General features: G+C 36.2%; 1 protein-coding gene across 29 annotated transcripts in view; it reads left to right on the top strand.

The window, feature by feature from the left end:
* The window catches only part of ADGRL3 (adhesion G protein-coupled receptor L3), a 571,254-nt gene that overhangs the window by 403,302 nt on the left and 149,238 nt on the right, over positions 1-18,714 (top strand). For 25 of the 29 annotated variants that reach the window (XM_065878047.1, XM_065878033.1, XM_065878042.1 and 22 more), the window contains 2 exons: positions 8,133-8,318; positions 11,238-11,276. In XM_065878047.1, coding sequence (XP_065734119.1) covers positions 8,133-8,318; positions 11,238-11,276 — 225 coding nt within the window. The remainder of the gene's footprint in view (positions 1-8,132; positions 8,319-11,237; positions 11,277-18,714) is intronic. The other 4 variants (XM_065878030.1, XM_065878031.1, XM_065878027.1 and 1 more) reach the window with 1 other exon arrangement.

Raw genomic sequence — 18,714 nt, 5'->3', positions numbered from 1 at the left:
GCATTTGTGGGAGCAGAGGTGAACTGCAAGGGCTTGAGAGGAACCCAGAGCTAGTAACAGGGATGGAGCTGTTCCCAACCCCAGGCCTCTGGTTGCCAGATCAATGGAATGACGGAAAACTGGTAACAGGGTATCCTTGAGAGGCAAGATGACCTATATAGACAAGAGACACAACCTAGCCGCAGGCAACTCTTCAGAAAAGATCTAGGGGAATAAATACTCTGATCTCCCCCACTCACCTCTTCCAGCCTCCTCACCTGCCCAGCCTCACCACTGGCCAAACCCAAACAAAAGCCAGAGAAGAGGGGTGCTCTTACTAACATCATGTAAGTCCACCTCCTAGGGCAGAGAGAAGGATGGAGGAGGATGGAAAGAGGCCTTCCTTGAATTAGCAAATGGAAAGTAACCAGCAGAGTTCACAGTTTTTGCTTCCCTTCTCTCACCCCTCCTCCCTTTCCCTTGTTCCATCCTCCTTCCTCTGTTCTGACCTCCCTGCTTTTCTTTAATTTGTTTGTTAATGCCAGTGTGAAAAAGTAAAAGTGAAATAGGTATCCGGAATGATTTGTTCCTTCCCTCCTCTGCTCATTGTGGTTCAGACTTTTAAAATAGAGTAACACTTGTTACCCGCAATAAAAGCATAGATGAAAAAAGAAAAGAAGGGGCGATTCTCTCATTTAAACAGTGTATTCAGTTTTCCCTCTGCAAGTTTGTGGGTGAACGTACCTTGGAACATGAGGCCCATCTCTTATGGCTTTATAGTGCCTGTGGGAAATTCCTGAGGGCTTTAAAGAAAAGACTACCCTGGATCTGGATCGCCGTCACGGCATCTTTCCTATGGGAGGATCTTTCATTTTGTTATTGGTACTATTCACACACTGTATGTCAGGCACCACTGTAGACAGCAAGTATACACAAATAAGTGGATCAGGATGCTTACTCTAGTTGGAAAAAGCAAACCTTAAATTTTCATTTTCATTAAGAAATGAGTAATGTTTTTCTCCTCTACAGTCAGGCCAGGAGAGAGAAAGCAAGCAGGGAATCTTGATGGTTTCTGACTCACAAATGAATTTAGGCCCCTTACATACTGGTGAAATTATAGATTAAATTTTGAGTGATATTAAAGAATAGATTACATTTCACTAGAGAAAATGTAAGCCTTTAAAGGCAGAAAAAATTTGTTACAAACTGACCAGAATACTTTCATAATCATGAGATTTAATAATTTGTATAGAAGGTGAAAAGCAAAAGTTGTACAAAAAGGTGCAGTGGTGGAGTGTAGGGGCATAGAGGGAAAGAGAGATCGGTAGGTGGTTGGGTGGGTGGATGAATGGGTGGACAGAAAGGTAGGTACAAAGATAAACAGATGAATGGCTACAAAGATAGATTAAATAGATAGTGAGACTAGGTACATATGTCTTCGAATTAATGTTTTAAAAATATGTTTCTGGTCATACTGGAAGCCAACAAATTAGTTTAGAGCTCTGCCTTCTCTAACATATGTGGTAAAATATCCTGTTTTCTCACATTTCTTAATGACTGTTTGCTGAAATCATAGTCTCTGGCTTCAGCTTGACCTCTAGCTTGGACTCGTGTTGTCAAAAAGGAGTTTATACTTTCTATTTTGCATACCTTTGAAGAATTCATTGCACTTTATAATCCCTCCTGTCTTTTTTTCAGTTGGAAATTGTGAATTAAAGTTGTGAAGACATTCCGTATTTATTTACATGTAAAGTAAGGTCTGCTTCCTACTTCATTACCTGGTCCAACAATTATATGAAAAAGATATGCCTGAATTGTTACTGGGAAATAGTCTTCTTATTTCTAGCAAACTGAAATATCTTTTCATTTGTTTGCACACAAACTACTGACAGCTTTTGAGATAATATAAGGTTCTTCCTGCATTTTCTAAAGAAGGATGTGAAGATCTAGAAATGATGTTTCTGTTTTACAGTATAAAATAAGCCGGTGATTTGCTCTGGAAGACTGGTTGAATCCTGTCACCCAGATCTTAATTTCTCCATTCTTTTAGCCTCTGTAGATCTACTATGGAATGAAAGTAAATTGCTTGTTAATTTGATCAGAGGTTAGTGGAATTTCCACATCTTCAGGCTCATTTAGCCTACATTCAGTTGTAAGCTAGAAGCATTTTATTGTTTATATACCTACTTGACTCAGATTTATAGAAAAAATAGGCAGATCTTTCAAAGAAATGGTAGCTTTGTACTTAAACAATATGAGCAACTTCATCATGAATTGTTTTGACACCTGATTAATGTTTGATATAATAAATCCCATAAAATGTCAAAGCTTATTTCAAAGAAAACTGTTTTTCCTTGTGTCAAAATTTGAAATGCAAATAGTATCCATCTCTCTCATAATTATTATCTTTAACTGCAGGGTTTCCCCTCCCCTATTGAAGCCCTAGGTATAATCCCACCATTTCAATACAGGCATTAATTTACTAATCCTCACAAAACTCATAAGATTTCTCAGTGTGCATGTACTTACTTCTGAGAAATAACTTAAGCAGAATAAAAGAAATGTTAGAGATAGACATTGTAATGATGTCTTTAAGCTAGAATATATGAAGTAACTATTTCAATCCTGCCTCTTTGCACAGAAGACTTGAGGCAGATTCAAGATATGTGTATATTTCTGTATGGAAATAAGATAATAATAACAGTGGTGAGAGAAATAAATAGGACAATCAGAAAGAAGAGTAGCTTCTGGATGCCCGTGGAAAGAATATGGTTAGTGAAGGCCTGGTCTGAGAAGGCAACCTTTGAACTGAGCTTGAACCTTGAGGTCACAGTGACTATGAGAGAGTCCACTTGATGCCACCACTGCCATTAACAACAAGAAAATTGGAGATGACTCTTGGTGCCTCCCTTTCCTTCCCCTCACACGTCCAATCAGATAATAGGCCTGTCAGGGTACTTGTAAATCTCTCCCACATCAGGCCAGTTGTCTCTTTTCTCCACTGCTACTACCCTTAATCCACAACAGCTTCTTCTACTGCTGTGGCAGTAGACCTCACAGCAGGTCTCCTTTCATGGACTCCCGAACCCTCTAAATCCATTCTACTAAGTTTGATTTCAAATATAAGAGTGATTAGACCACTCCTATTTAGACTCTTCAGTACATTCACATCACTTTTTTTTTTTTTTTTTTTTTTTTTTGCGGTACGCGGGCCTCTCACTGTTGTGGCCTCTCCCGTTGCGGAGCACGGGCACCGGACGCGCAGGCTCAGCGGCCATGGCTCACGGGCCCAGCCGCTCCGCGGCATGTGGGATCTTCCCGGACCGGGGCACGAACCCGCGTCCCTGCATCAGCAGGCGGACTCTCAACCACTGTGCCACCAGGGAAGCCCCATTCACATCACTCTTAACACAATTTTCCAAAATCGTCGTCATGACTTCCAAAGTGAGACTACTCAATCTGCTCCTTGCTTACCTCTCCAGCTGCCTAAACCCCAGTGACAAGTGCCCTTTGTGCAGCACCCTTAAGACTCCCTGCCCCCCACCCCCTCTCCTAAAAGCTGCTCTCTCTGCCCGGAAACTCCAGCCCTCATCCCAACCTAATTCCCTCTTTTCTATTTCATCTCAGATTACACATTCTTTCTCAGAGAAGTATTTCCTAAATTATTCCCTAACTTCATATACCAGGTTAAAATGCCTTTAAACTACTCTACCGCACTGGGATTCTGTATTGCCCTCAAAAAAAACTGAAATCAAATTCTTGTGCAGTTAATTTATTAATAGCTCTTCGCTTTCTAGTACGTAAGGTCCTGTTATTGGGAACCATTTTGTCCCCAGACTTTAGCATAATACTATTAGAAATTCAAATTTTGGTTAAATAACAAATGAACATTTAGACTGAAGGAACAATTGTTGAAATTATAAGTAGAGGTAGAGATATTCTATTTTTTTAAAACTAGATATATATATTTAATATGTACAGACACACAATTTGTGCTATGTAGGTACCAAATTGAATTCTGAAGATAGAAAAATGTGCTTTTTCTTTCTGTTCTGCCTTTAGTGCCCTGTCTTCCCAAACCATGATTATTTAGACTTCGCTTTTTATATAGCATCCTCTTGGCTGTCTCTCCCCGCCAGTCCCCACCAGAATTTTATCTTCCCAAGTCACCCTCAACTTATCTTTTAACTTGCAACTTATTATTACTTTCTGTTGCTTTCCCACCTAATTTCCAGGTGTTTATTACCCCTGTACTATATTCCAATAACACCTCATATACATTCTGTTATTATGATTGCATTGTTGAATTAGTATTACCTGCCTTTATGCACCCTCCCCCGCAATACCAACTAGTAGAATGTGAGATTCCTGAGCGCAAGAGCCACATATAACATTTGTCTTTATTTCCTTAAGAAATAACCAGTGTCCAAATGATTGTTGAATGAATGAAAGAATTTTACTATGAATTCTTCAATTTTAAGAGGAAGAGAGGACTGTAATGAATAACTGGTTATATTAGTTTTTATTTTACTTTAAAAACATGCTTATCACATTTTTATTGTAAACATTTTTATAACTTATTTGTACTTTAGTTTTTTTCTTACAACTTCCTTGTTGGTGAACATTGAGTTCCACAGTTCTTTTGTGGGGTTAATTAGATTTATTCTTCATAAATAAACACTTGAGTGCTAAAATGTAGTTACTATTTTTAAGATAATCCACTAGAGATTTTCATATTTGACTCATGGTTTTACAACACTACACTATCTGCTTTGACACATATATTGGCAGCATCATTATCTTTTATGTTGAGAGTAGTAATATTTTGACTTATTAGTCATTTACATTTTCAACTTTTTCATTACTGTTCATAAAGAAAAAGTTTAAATTTTTATATTAGGGAGTTACATAGGCCTCCTTTTTCATCTTATCATGTCCTACCCCAATGTTATAATAATTAATAATTGAAGACTATGTTTGTACAACTACACAGAAAAAGAAAAGAAATTGAATTACACTGTGAAAATACCTATTTTTTTCTGTTTGATAAGTAATTTTGTTTTTTATTATGTTCCCTGATAGCTGTAATGAAAGTCAGTACTTGCATCTTTAGTTTTGAAGATAATGTGTGAAAGAAAGCCTATTATCTCATAGATCTCAGCCTTTTTCCAACAGCACCCATTTAAGTGAATCAAAAGACTCCAGAGGTCCATGTGCCTTGACATTTTCTCATAGAAAAAATATTATGTGGTAATAAAGGCATAGAAGAAAACAATACAGTAATAATGATAATAAAACAATTATACAAGTTCATAATGCTTAACAAAGTAAAACAGTAGTAATTCCACAAATAGATTCATTTTTATAAGAATAGCATAGGTGAGAAACTACAACAAATGCAAGACTCTATGGATGGTGGATGTGGCATCTGTCACCCCATTGATCTCCAGGGTTGATTCGGCTGATCTGGCTGGCTAGGCAGGTGTCCCCTTCCTCCCTCACCACTCCACGTGCATCCCTTCCAAAGCTGCTCGCTTGGTTGAAGAGGATGACCTTTCCCAATAGAGGAGGACCATTCTTCAGTCAAGGGTATATGAGTAGGTATGCTCCCCTGCTAGAACCTCCAATCAAGCTCTCAAGGTCCATTTGTAGGAGAACATAGGGTAGTCAAGCTTCCAAGACTCTAGACATATCCAAATGAAGTGCTGTATGTGGCAGTCTGCCTTTCTATAAAAAAAAAAAAAAAGACTCTATGAGTGGTGCATTGATTAAAAGAATACCCCTTTGGAAAATTATAGGAATTCCAGCTATCTGGATACTCACGTGCACAGGAGTTTTGCAACATTGTCAAGCAATTGTATCAGGTGTTCAGACTTACTGATGGAATATTGAATTTGAATACTTCATGAGTACTAGCATTTCACCAATTTAATTAACGAATACTGAATTTTATAAATCATTAATTGATTTACTAGATTACCAGTAAGTAGCCCTAAATTATATGTAATGATTAAATGTATGGATTATAATCACATTTACGTCACTTTGTGACCACTTAAAAGTACTTTCATGATCCATCAGTGGGTCTACATTGACTTTGTTACACACTTATCCTTGAACCTTACAATCTATTCCATTTGGTCTTACAAGTATCTCAGGTTTTCAGGTCCTGACCATAATTTACAAATTCAAAAATTTAGTGCAAGTGTTTTTTTTTATTTTAAGCGTCTCTAAAAAGTATCAATTAACTATATAATAATACTTTAACATATTCTTCTTGTAATACATTAATATTCTTCTTGTAAAATTTAAACATTGCAGAAAAGGATTTGTTTTTTGATTTCCATCTTTCAGATTTTGTTCTATGTGTTTAAACATATACACATATATATAAATGTAAAATATTTACATATAATATTTATTTTTCATAGGTAACATGTTTATATGCTACTCAAGTTGTGTGTTTGTATTTCACAAATAACATACCTATATATATTAGCATATAAATAATTTTTATACTTGCATTTATTTTAACTCAGTATTACATGTTGAAGATTAACAATATTGTTCTCCTTCATACTTTTAAACTGTTGATTAATATTCCATAGTATTTATATACATAAGCAGTTTTCCACAGTCATAGCCCATTTTGTTTTCTATTATAAGCAAGCTAGAATGAACATCTTTGAACATATCTCTTTCATAACAGTGGGATTATTTTTTTATGGTTGATAGTGATAAGAGAAATCTCTGTCTTATACAGTCTTCACATTTCAGAGTTTAATAGACACTAGTAATTTTTTTCTCTACATAGGAAGTATGCAAATATACACATTCAGTAGTAGTTTATGATGGTCATATACATTTTTACAAATCTTTGCCAACACTTTGTTCTTAAACTATTTTTATGTTTTTGAATTAGGATTTTTCTATATACTTGAGAATGTGATTGTTAACAATTTAGTTATTCCAATTTCTCCAATTTATTCATGTTTCTTTAACACTCAATACTGATACAAACATTTATTAAGCATCCCTGAATAGATAGTGATAACCTATTTGACTAAGAGTTTTTGTTGTGCCCCTTATAGCTTTCTGGATATCCATTAGGAAGATAGCCTTACAAAGAGAGGACCTTTCTGTTCGGGATCCTAAGTTCTGTATTAGACTGTGTTAAAAGTAGAAAAAGAGAAGAAAAGAAAATTTTCTAAATAATGACACTATTATATATTTAAGTAGCAATAGAGTAGGCTAAAGTCAGGAAAGATCCACGCCAAACCATTAACAATCTCTGGGAAGTGGGAATATATAGAGGCAAAAGAAGAGACATTCATGATTTTTGCATTGCATACCTATATCTGTATTGTGTAAATGTTTTATAATCTTATTTTAGTCTATTAGTTTAAAAATGATAAAGGACATGATAAATTGGGAAATTACACTTACTTTTTTTTTTAAGTTCCCCAGGCCTTCCTTATAAGCTAATATATATTCCTGTCTTATTACCCAGAGCTATCAAATTTGCTCAAGTAATCATAGGGTATTAGTCTATCTCTTTTAACATCTTTGGATTGTTGACAATTTGAAAAATTCTTGTAGAATATACTTGAAAAAGCAGCACATACTTTCAGAAAAGGAAAGTGCTAGAAACTAACCAATAGTTTGCTACCTAATACATTGGGAACAAAATCTCTTAGTAAGAAGATGAACAGCACTTTGAAAAGCAGGGATTTTATTTGGAATTAAATTTTCACAGAGTTTAGCAGCCAGTGAGTATTCATTGTGAACTAAGTGCTAAACTAGGCATAATGGAAAATTTGTACTGGCCTCTGTCAGCATCCAATTTAGAAACGCATAGAGAAAAGTCATAGGGCAAACCTTAGACTTAACCACCCAGATGGGTAAACTAAGAACAATTTCTAGAAGTTAGATTCCTCAAGAGGAGCTTCCTAAAGGCATGAATTTTAAGTTAGGTATTGAAGAAAATAATGGATTAGCAGGAAAACTTAAGGAATGTATACCAAGTAAAGATGGGATTTAATAACTTTCTTGCCTCAATGATTAAAACATATGCAAAAACAATTGTCCAAAGAAACCAATAAAATTACTTATTTAAGATCTCTTTCCTTTTTGTTCTGTTTTCAAAATTGTAGTTGAAATCTGGAGAGACAGCTGCCAACATTGCTAGAGAACTGGCTGAACAGACAAGGAATCACTTGAACGCTGGAGATATCACTTATTCAGTCCGGGCCATGGATCAGCTGGTCGGCCTCCTAGATGTACAGCTCCGGAACTTGACCCCAGGTGGAAAAGATAGTGCTGCACGAAGTTTGAACAAGGTAAGGACCTTTGTTACATGTATCTTTGAAGTTGTAAAATCAGTAAGGCTTCCCTGATTAATTTCTTTCTTTCCATAAAATCATTCTAAAGAGAATTGCTAGCTATATTCAATTCACTTCACTACTGCAGTATAATAATGACCTTATTTGACTTTCAATCTAAGGAACAATAAATGAGATCTCTCTTTATGTATTTTGAAATTACAATTCTATTTTCCATAGTACTCTTTTGTATGCTAAATTCGGACAGGGTTACTATAGATAAATGCCATTTCTTTTGGGTTTTTTTTTCCCCTTTCAAACCTTTATATTAATATAATTAACAGTAAAACAAATGTCTAATCAACAAGCAGAAATTTAGAAAATAACAATGAAAAAGGGTATTAGTAATACATTATAGATTTTTTAAAAATAATTTAACCTAATATTACATTAAAAAACTCATAGGGCAAGTATTTGTTTTAATTTTTATTTCCTTTTGATTTTTAAATTACTGATTTTGTATCATTACCATTATAACTTAAAAGGTTTAAATGTTTTTCAGCAACTTTGAATTGTAACTAATAAAAATAATTTATTTTTTAAATTTTAAGGAATTTTAATTTATATTTATAAATCTACTATATATTTATATACATTATATACTCATATATAAGCATTTTATATATAATCTATACACATATACGCATTTTATTTACATAAGTATGTAAAATATATTTAATATATTTATAAAGAATATCATTTATTTATGTAACAAAATATCACATGGTGAAAAGATACTAGAATGCTGCCATCAGATAACATGTATTCCCTGAATGGCATTTTTGTAGTAAAGATAATCGGTTATTGAAACTTGATTTTAAGGTCTCAAATATCAGTGATAATCTTATTACTTAAAAAAGCAAGAATTTGGCAGTGACCCTCTAATGTCCTGTATGAAATTCACTAAATGAACATTCCCCTTTAGAATGAAAAAATAACTTTGCAGACTGGTCTTTATTATGTTTATTTCTTTTCTGTCTTATTAGACTAGGAGTCTCACTCATGAGATGGAAGAAACTTTTTTAAATAATAATGGTTCGACATTAAAAAGCTAGATATTTTATCTGTCAGTTTTTCCTGCAATTTCATCCTCAGAAAATAGATTCAGTTTTATCAATTAGATATAAATTATTACTAAAGTTTTTTTCATGCTGAGCAAAAAGGAGTTATTTTTGTCATTCATATTCCTGATAGAATCTCAACCAAGCCGCTGGCAGAATATAATCCACAGCTGCCTATGTAGTCTGGGCATGCTGTGATTTTAATGTGTTATTACCCAGGCTGACTGGAGGCTATTAATGAATATTGCTGCCAGCTATTGTTATCATAATGTACTGGATATAGTAATTTCTATTAATGTTACGTATCCATACCATTACTTGTTATAGCAATACTTTGTATCTTTATTTAAAAATGGTGTCGATGTCTGACAATATCGGGTAAACCTGGCAATTAATGTCACATTCTAACTAGCTACAGCTAATCAGCTTGCCTAGTCTGAATATCAAATAACTGCATAATGGACAAATTTTCATTTGTGAAGCTTTTTAATGCTCTCTTTTGTTTCTTATTTGGCTCTTTTCAGCTGTTTATATAACGTGGTTTGTTATATGTTAATTTGCATGTTGGGGTAAGAAGATGGGAGGGCAGAGGTTATTCACATGCTTCCTGGCTGGCTCTCATTTCCTGTGGTTCCCACTGTTCCCTGAAGCAGTTTTAACCCATCAGATTTGCAAAGTCAACTTGGTACAAATCAGTTGCGCTCCACATTGAAATTCTGGAGGGTTTAGAGACCTGCTAAACCAAAATGAGAGTCAGTGATCCAAATGACAGTGCTGACAATTTACTTGCACTCATTCCTCACTTAATTCTTTAGAGGAGTAACTGCTCTATGCTTATTGAAGAATGCATGAATTAAAGTGGGAGAGTATTAGCCACACAAAAGGCATCAGAGTAACTGCTTCTTAAAACTGGGTAATTTTCTCCTTGAACAATCGAGGCTCCTGAAGGAAAATAATAGGGAAAAGGAGGAAAACTACAATCTAATTTATAAAATTTGTAGTCATTTATTTAAACAGAGCAAATATATGTATTAATTATTCATTTTATCACCAGGAAAAAATGTTTGGGACTGAGTATGAGTTGCTGTTAACCTTTTGCCCAGAAAAATATCATTCTGTATGCAAACAAAGAAACACACAGAAACAGGCTTCTTATCCCACAGAAGTTTCTAAAATGTATAAAATTTTTCGTCAAAACCATCAAAAGGAATTCTTCAAGAAATAAAAACAAGATAAATCACAATATCGATTGCATTCTTTTAATCAGAAGTTACTTATCTCTTGGTATTTGCCCCTTAGAATCAAATAGTCAAATGAATGGGCATTTCTATTTTCTCAATAAATAGAACTTTTTGTATGTATGAACAAACGGTTTGTGGGACACATTAACCGCCTAAAAATCTGTAAACCACAGACAATTTACTATCTTTAAAAAATGGGTTCCAAATTTTTGACATAATTTACCCAACTTCATAGATCTTCATTTGTGGCCCATGAATTAATAACTAACGTCATGTCAAATGAATGAAGTATATTGATTTTTACTAATTTCTACTAAATTTAGTCTGAGATTTCTTTCCATCATTAACAGCTTTGTACCGTCCAGTTATCACTTGGGTTCTGGAAAGCTGTTAGTTACTGTTTTTCAAGCTGTTGCTGACATTTTGCTGCTGCTTAGCTTTCATTCTCTTCTTGAAAGTAGTGCACAACAAAGTAAGGTGTTTGTGTAGATGTGTTCTTTTATTTTTCTTGTTTTCTTCTGTCACTAACTTGTTTTTTCTATTCTGTGTTTAATCTGCTGTCTTAATGGATTCAGCTTCAGAAAAGAGAGCGCTCTTGCAGAGCCTATGTCCAGGTACTTTCTGCGTTTTTATAAATGTGTTAAGTTGTTGAATTGTCTCTGTTGGTGATAGCATGTATGGGCATCCGATAGAAAGATGATAATGTATCCTGTTGAGCTAGAAGAATTTCAGGGAGGGCATGGAGGGTGGGAATGGAAAGTTATATGAAAGCGTATGTGCTAAAAAGAAATTTGACAGTGCCAGTGCTCTATCTTACAAGAGGAGCACAGACTAGCATAGAGGTGCAACTTTGGGTGTGAGAATTTTGATCATCACTGAAAGGTGAGTTGGGTGTAATATATAATAAATCTCTAATTTCTTCAGAGAGGTGGGTATGAAAACATTTCATTCCTATGTTGGTCTGGCTAATATTTGAGTAGCAAGGCTTCCAGAAATGACACTCAATCAAATAAGACAACAATTCCAGGATACTTGGAATATCATGCTTCTGTGCCAAATTAATCAAGACAAGCTGTGACGATCTTACTCTTCCACTTATTATAAACACATGAATCTGAATGTAAGTGTAATTTTTCCTCCAGTTAACATGTTGTAATTTGTTTCTAAGCAAGATAAAAAACATTTCTACTGTTTATGAGTTCTTTGTGAGAAAGAATCCCAGAAGCAAGCTTCATAGTTATTTTTAGAATAAGGGAAAGAAGGGAGGGGAGGGGAGAAGAGGAGAGGAGAGGAGAGAAGGGAAGGGGAGGGGAGGGGAGGTGAGGGGAGGGGAGGGAGGAGGTAAGAACAAAGGCAGGCAAGGTCAAATGACAAATTCAAAGACAAAGCTATTTAGTAATGACTTTGATGTGCTATATTCAAGGAAAAACAATCCATGGGTTGAGGCAGTAAGTGCCTCACCATCAGTGGTGCACTCTCCCTGAGGGATGTTGGACAAGAGTGAGTTTTATAGAGACAACTCTAAACAGGGCTCGATTGGCAAGGAGGTTGGGGATTTCCTTATAAGGCTAGCAGGTCCTGTTTTCTAGGGTAAGGTGAGCTAGCTAACTCTGAGTTGGAGGATTGTGATCAGTGTATGTGAGGTTTCCTTGACAGTCATTTCCCATAAGTACAGATTTAGATTTGTGATGTGGACCAGGCCACTGCGGTGGCCCCCATTTTGTGGGTCCCAAAATACAAAGTAACTTTATCAGAAGGAAGAAAAAATATGAAACTGTGTGACTGTCAACTTTACTCCCTATGTGTATATATCATAGCATTTTTAAGGGGAAGGTCAACTACATTTATGAAGAGAGATACCTTCAAGACCCAAATCACTGGTTCTCAGATTAGTAGTCCAGAAAATACACAGTATCAGTTTATTCACAATAAGGGCATCTTGTGAGACAGTCATTTAAAAGGAAAAAAATAATAATTTGAACATTGAACAGAGATTAGGAAGAAAAGGTTTTAATTTGCATTTAACTTTATAAATTAATGAATCTTTGTATTTAAGAAGCTGTTCAGGTTTATTTTTCTAAGGTTTTGGGAAAGAAATTGCTTGGGGGGGCATTTATGTATATATATTGCTTAGTGTGTGCCATAGACAGAGAAATGAAGTACTCTTCAGCATTGAAAGCTGATGATCATTTTTTTTTTTTTTGCGGTATGTGGGCCTCTCACTGTGTGGCCTCTCCTGTTGCGGAGCACAGGCTCCGGACCCGCAGGCTCAGTGGCCATGGCTCAGGGGACCAGCCGCTCCGCGGCATGTGGGATCTTCCCGGACCGGGGCACGAACCCGTGTTCCCTGCATCGGCAGGCGGACTCTCAACCACTGCGCCATCAGGGAAGCCCCTGAGGATCATTTTTGAGCAATATTAAGATTGTTTTTTATTGTAATCTATGCTATCCCTTTAATGGGGCCTTGGAGATAATTAGCCTTTCAGTATTTAAATCTATGAAATGCATGGTCATTCAAACATGAATCTCTGATGGAAAATTAATAGCACAGTTTATTCAATAGCTGATTTCCTGGTGTTGTAATTGACTGGCTATGAATAAATGTTTCAGCTATTGACTAAACATCTGATAAGACCAAATACAAACAGAATATTGGTGAAGCAGAAATGCTGTGCTCACTATAACACAGCATTATTTCTATTCCTTTTATTGTAGGTCATTATTCTATGAAATTCTAGAGTGAATAATACCTTAAACTTTAGTCTATTTGAATTTTAAAGGCTTATGTTCCCTATTATTTCTATGTTCAGAGCACATTCTGAGCTACCTATGAAATAGGTATGAAATACATTTGAAATGTTTTATGCATTAAATTTGAAAAAGTATAATTATTTAGTTATCACAAGATTCTTAAAAAAAAATTCCTTTCCATGGGCACAAGCAGTGATTCTCCTAGGTTTGATTTTGACCATCTAAACACATTTAGCTTTTAATTTTTTAGAAATACAGTGTCTATTTTATGAATTATCTAGATCTACTTTTTATTTCTTGCTTCCCACTTTTTATTCCACAAAAAAAAAAAAGTGAAATCTGGACTGTCAGCCGTCAGCTATGATAACTCATCCATAGGTGAACAATTAAAAGATAGTTGCTCTGATTTTTTAAATAATATGTGAATCTCCTAAAACCCATTATTCTTTTGTCTCAAGGATTTTAACAACAAAAAAAAATTGGGTCAAATATATTTTATTTTTCTTTATTTAGTTGTAATTTTAGATTACATTAAAATCCTTGTTGACTATCAAAAGATAGATATTGACATGTCATAGTAAAAATAGCATTACCGTATTGCAGGCATAATACATACCTTCATTTAGGAGAGGGTTTTAAGTTTTATGCCAGAGATAACAAATAAGGTTTGTGTTACATATGCATATTAAGTAGCTACCATGATATAATATTACCAGGAGGGACCTTAGAGATGAAGATGAGTGAGTTGAGATCTGGAGAGATGAAATGACTGGACCAAGGTCACACAACTAGCACCAGTGGCACTAATGCTGCTGTCCTGATATGCATCCAGTGCTTCTTCAACACCATGATTAAGAATAGGGCTTCCCTGGTGGCGCAGTGGTTGAGAGTCCGCCTGCCGATGCAGGGGACACGGGTTTGTGCCCCAGTCCAGGAAGATCCCATATGCCGCGGAGCAGCTGGGCCCATGAGCCACGGCCGCTGGGCCTGCGCGTCCAGAGCCTGTGCTCCTCAATGGGAGAGGCCACAACGGTGAGAGGCACGCGTACCGCAAGAAAAAAAAAGGAATAACAGTGATTTATTATGAAGAATAAATATGTTCATTAGGCACTGTGGCCATAATTGTGCAAAGCATTCTGCATAAATTCTTAATATTCAAAACAACCTTATGATATAAGTTATTGCTATTCTTAACTTAGAGGAAATGTGGCACAGGAAGCATTAAATGACTTTCACAAAATTACACAGTAATAATTGAGGGGCTCCTGAATTCAAAGTTAGGTCTTCCTGATTCAGAAACTCATGCTCTCATTCGCCAAAATAATGTGATTGCGAAACTGACATTATTTGGTGTTAGAAGTCAAGATATATTATTTGGTTTATATTTATTGATTTATGGTACTGTATTTCAGGAATGGTATAAAGTATAACAATTTTTTCTAAATTTCTCCTTTTTGTGAGACTGAGCTCAAATGGCTGTGTGGTGATTATTTTGTACTCCTATAGCCAGGTCAAATACAAACATAATTTACTTTGAGGTCATTTGGTTTTCAGAGGAGACTGTGATTTAAAAATTATCATATTGAGAGAAGAAAAAAGCAAGTAGAAAATATTCTAACTCTATGTCAAAGGAGGAACAGTCAAACTGTTTTCCAAAGTGACCACACCATTTTACATTTCCACCAGCAATATGTAAGGGTTCCAATTTTTCCACATCTACAGCAGCACTGTTATTTTCTCTTTTTGATTATAACCATCCGAGTACATGTGAATTGCATAAGTTCTTAACTCTAGTGGTGGAATGGGGGCAGGGGAAGTTTTAGGAGGGTAATCCATGAACGAATAAAAAAACTATATGGCTCCAAAGAGAGGTCTGTGTTTTCATGAGAATCTGAGAGTAGAATATGACCTCAAATAGCTTAAGAACAACTGCCTTCATGTTCTATAAATGTAACCAGAACTTTTATTTATATTTTTTCTCATTTTTCAATCCCAAGTTCCCATCTTTTAAATAGTAATGTTTGTTAACATTGTTCTTCTCTTTAGCAGGAACTGTTAAAAATTACTAGCGTTCATTTTTTACTGCTTTAAAAGCAGGACATTTTCCTAGTTAAGAAACATGTTTTGATATTTATCAGCAGTTTTCTTTTGTCCTCCAAATCTCAGAGGTGGCATGGACTCCCTAGAGCCTGCAGTCGATCTTGCTTAATGGGAAATATAAGTACATACAGTTTTTGATGTGAATCTTTTGAGTCATTCTTTGGAACCTACTATTATTTGCATAGTTGGGCTGAGAACTGATCAGAAAAAATTGGTAAATAGATGCAAATTTCTTTTAAAAGACACATATACATGCATACCTGGTTTCCTCCCTCTTCCCATCCTTCCTCATCCCTCCTTAAATTTTTCTTTCCTTTTTTTTCAAAGGCAGATAGTCTATGTATTCTTTAAATCTTACCAAGTATTTGTAATAAGGTCTCTTTTTATTTCAGTTTGGAATTATAGTTTGCTTTTTTTGTTTATTTTATTTATTTATTTTGTTTGTTTCACCTTCATTATCCACTAGAAATCTGTATCCTAGGTACCATCAGTGTGAAAGCAATCTCTATATTCAAAACTATGTAAAAAACATCACATAGTAGTTAACGACAAAAACATTCAAGAATTACTAGTTCAGCACATGTGCCCAGTAATTTTATCAGTACTGGGAATATAGCAGTGCCCATAACAGGCCAAAATCCCTGCTCTCTCTCCTAGGGTGAAACGTCCAGTAGCAGAATATAAACAGTATGCTAAGTATGTGAAATACATGGTATGTGAGATGATGATAAATGTTACGGAGAAAAATAGAGCAAGAAACACATCACTGAGGTGGCATTTCAGAAAAAGTCTGAAGGAGTGAACTGTGAAGATATGCAGGAAAAAGCATTCCAGCAGAGAAAACAAAGTTTTTGAGGTGGAAATATGCCCGTGTTGTCCAGGAAGCGAATGCAACTGGAGGAGAGTGAAAGAGAAGAAGGTAACAGGACATTAATCTGTGGGGCAGCGAGGGCCCAGATCTGATAGACCATCGTAAGGACTTCAACTTTTACTCATAGACACACAGGAAACCACTGCAGGTTTATGAGCAGAAGGATGACATGATGTGATGTGTTTTGAAAGTGGAGAATAGGGCTTCCCTGGTGGCGCAGTGGGTGAGAGTCCGCCTGCCGATGCAGGGGACACGGGTTCGTGCCCCGGTCTGGGAAGATCCCACATGCCGCGGAGTGGCTAGGCCCGTGAGCCATGGCCGCTGAGCCTGCGCGTCCAGAGCCTGTGCTCCACAACGGGAGAGGCCACAATAGTGAGAGGCCCGCATATCGCAAAAAAAAAAAAAAAAGTGGAGAATAGGTTGTAGCAGGAAAAGTAAGGGCTGAAACAGGGGTGACCATTTGGGTAATAACAACATTCACTTGGAACAGGATATGAGTGCCGGATGCTGAGATAATTCTTCAGCTTTGGGAATTTTTTTAAGTGGAACAAACAGGATTCGCTAAGGGGTTGTATGTGAAGTGTCAGAGATAGGAGTTGGGATGACACAAAGTGTTTTGACTGAGCAACTGGAAGGATGCAGTCACCATTTATTGAGATAGTCAATCTGTGACCAATTTGGGAGGAGCACAAAAAGAACTTCACTCAGGGGCATGTTAAGTTGGAGATTCTTATTAGGTATGCAATATTGATGGTAAATATACAGTTAGATATACGAGCTTGAAATTTACCTGAGAGGTCAAGCTAGACATAATCATTTAGTAATGTTTCACTTAGAGTGGCATTTTCAGCCAATGTACTAGATGAATTCATCAAGGAAATGAGTGTAGAAAGAGAAGAGAATCTAGAGCTGAGCCCCAGGACACTGTCATATGATGAGATCAGGGAGAGGAAGAGGAACCAGCCGTAGAGACTAATGACCAGCCTTAAAGAAGGAGTAGGACCTGGAGAGTATGGCATCGGGGAGTCAACTCAAGTTCTTGTTTCATGGAGAAGGAAATGATGTCAAGTGCTGCTGAATCTGCTCAGAAACGCCGATACAGGGGTTTCCCTGGTGGCGCAGTGGTTGAGAGTTCGCCTGCAGATGCAGGGGACGCGGGTTCGGGCTCTGGTCCGGGAGGATCCCACATGCTGCGGAGCGGCTGGGCCCGTGCGCCATGGCCGCTGAGCCTGCGCGTCCGGAGCCTGTGCTCCGCAAAGGGAAAGGCCTGCGTACCGCAAAAAAAAAAAAAAAAAAAAAGAAGAAGAAAGAAAATGCTGATAGCTTTTCAATGATAAAAGTAACGTCAACTTTTGATGAATTTTAAAATTTCAAAGCCCAGATATCTATATTATTATATGTACTGCATAAACATTTTTACCTATTGCTTTCATTTTTTTGTCTGTAATGCATGCAGACTTTCTGTGAACCAAAGTTGCTAATTGCACCTTTGACAAAGTGCAGATTGAATTATGCCAGTTTTACTTGTGTGCCTTTGGTGCATGAGACAAGGAAGATTCTAACCTCCATTTATACTGCTAGGAAGAAATTAATGAGTATTTTCAAGTTTCTTGTTTGGTCACTTAATTGGCTGTGTGACAAAGAGCTCCATGGTGCATGTCAAATGACTTTCTGAGTCCTCTAATGATTTGTGCTTTGCTTGACTTGTGATACTATTCTGTGTGGCCTGTCAGGCTGGATATCCTTGTTAAAGTGGCTAGAATAAATTGGCTAGTGGTGTGCATACAATGTAGTATATTAACTGCAGCAACGGGGAGTACTTTTAGCAGCTCTTTCAGGAGATTTCGATGTTTGCCCATAAGCATCAAAGCCAACCCAAACTTTCAGTTAATATAATTAAAAGGATATCTGAAAGTAGTTTGAATCACACCAGGTTCTTGAGGTTTGGTAACCCTTTGTTAAAACCTTGTGAACTTAATGTATTTCACAGCTTGATAAATCTGCACTTGATTTGAGTCAGTAAGAGAAAAAATATAAATCTGCACCCTGCATGTTTCTGGTGCCCTGAACCTATTTCTAAAAGACTTTGGGATCAAAGAAAGTAACTTCCATCTACAAAGCAGAGTAGTTTTCTTTAGATAAAGAAGATATAAGAATTCTTTTCTATAAGTTGCAGTCTCTAAATGCTGTTGTAAAGCAATTGTTGAATCAAAAGATAGTAAAACCATATGGAATGTAAGCAGTGTAAATTATTCAGGTTATTATTTAAGAGCATAGGTAGGTCAGTTCATAAATCTTAATAGTTTGAAAACCTCCAAAGGACAATGACA

The sequence above is a fragment of the Phocoena phocoena genome, chromosome 5 (genome assembly GCF_963924675.1).
Source record: "Phocoena phocoena chromosome 5, mPhoPho1.1, whole genome shotgun sequence".
NCBI classification, from domain to species: Eukaryota; Metazoa; Chordata; class Mammalia; order Artiodactyla; family Phocoenidae; genus Phocoena; species Phocoena phocoena.
The sequence above is the reverse complement of the archived record's forward strand: the minus strand, read 5'-3'. Positions and strand labels throughout refer to the sequence as shown.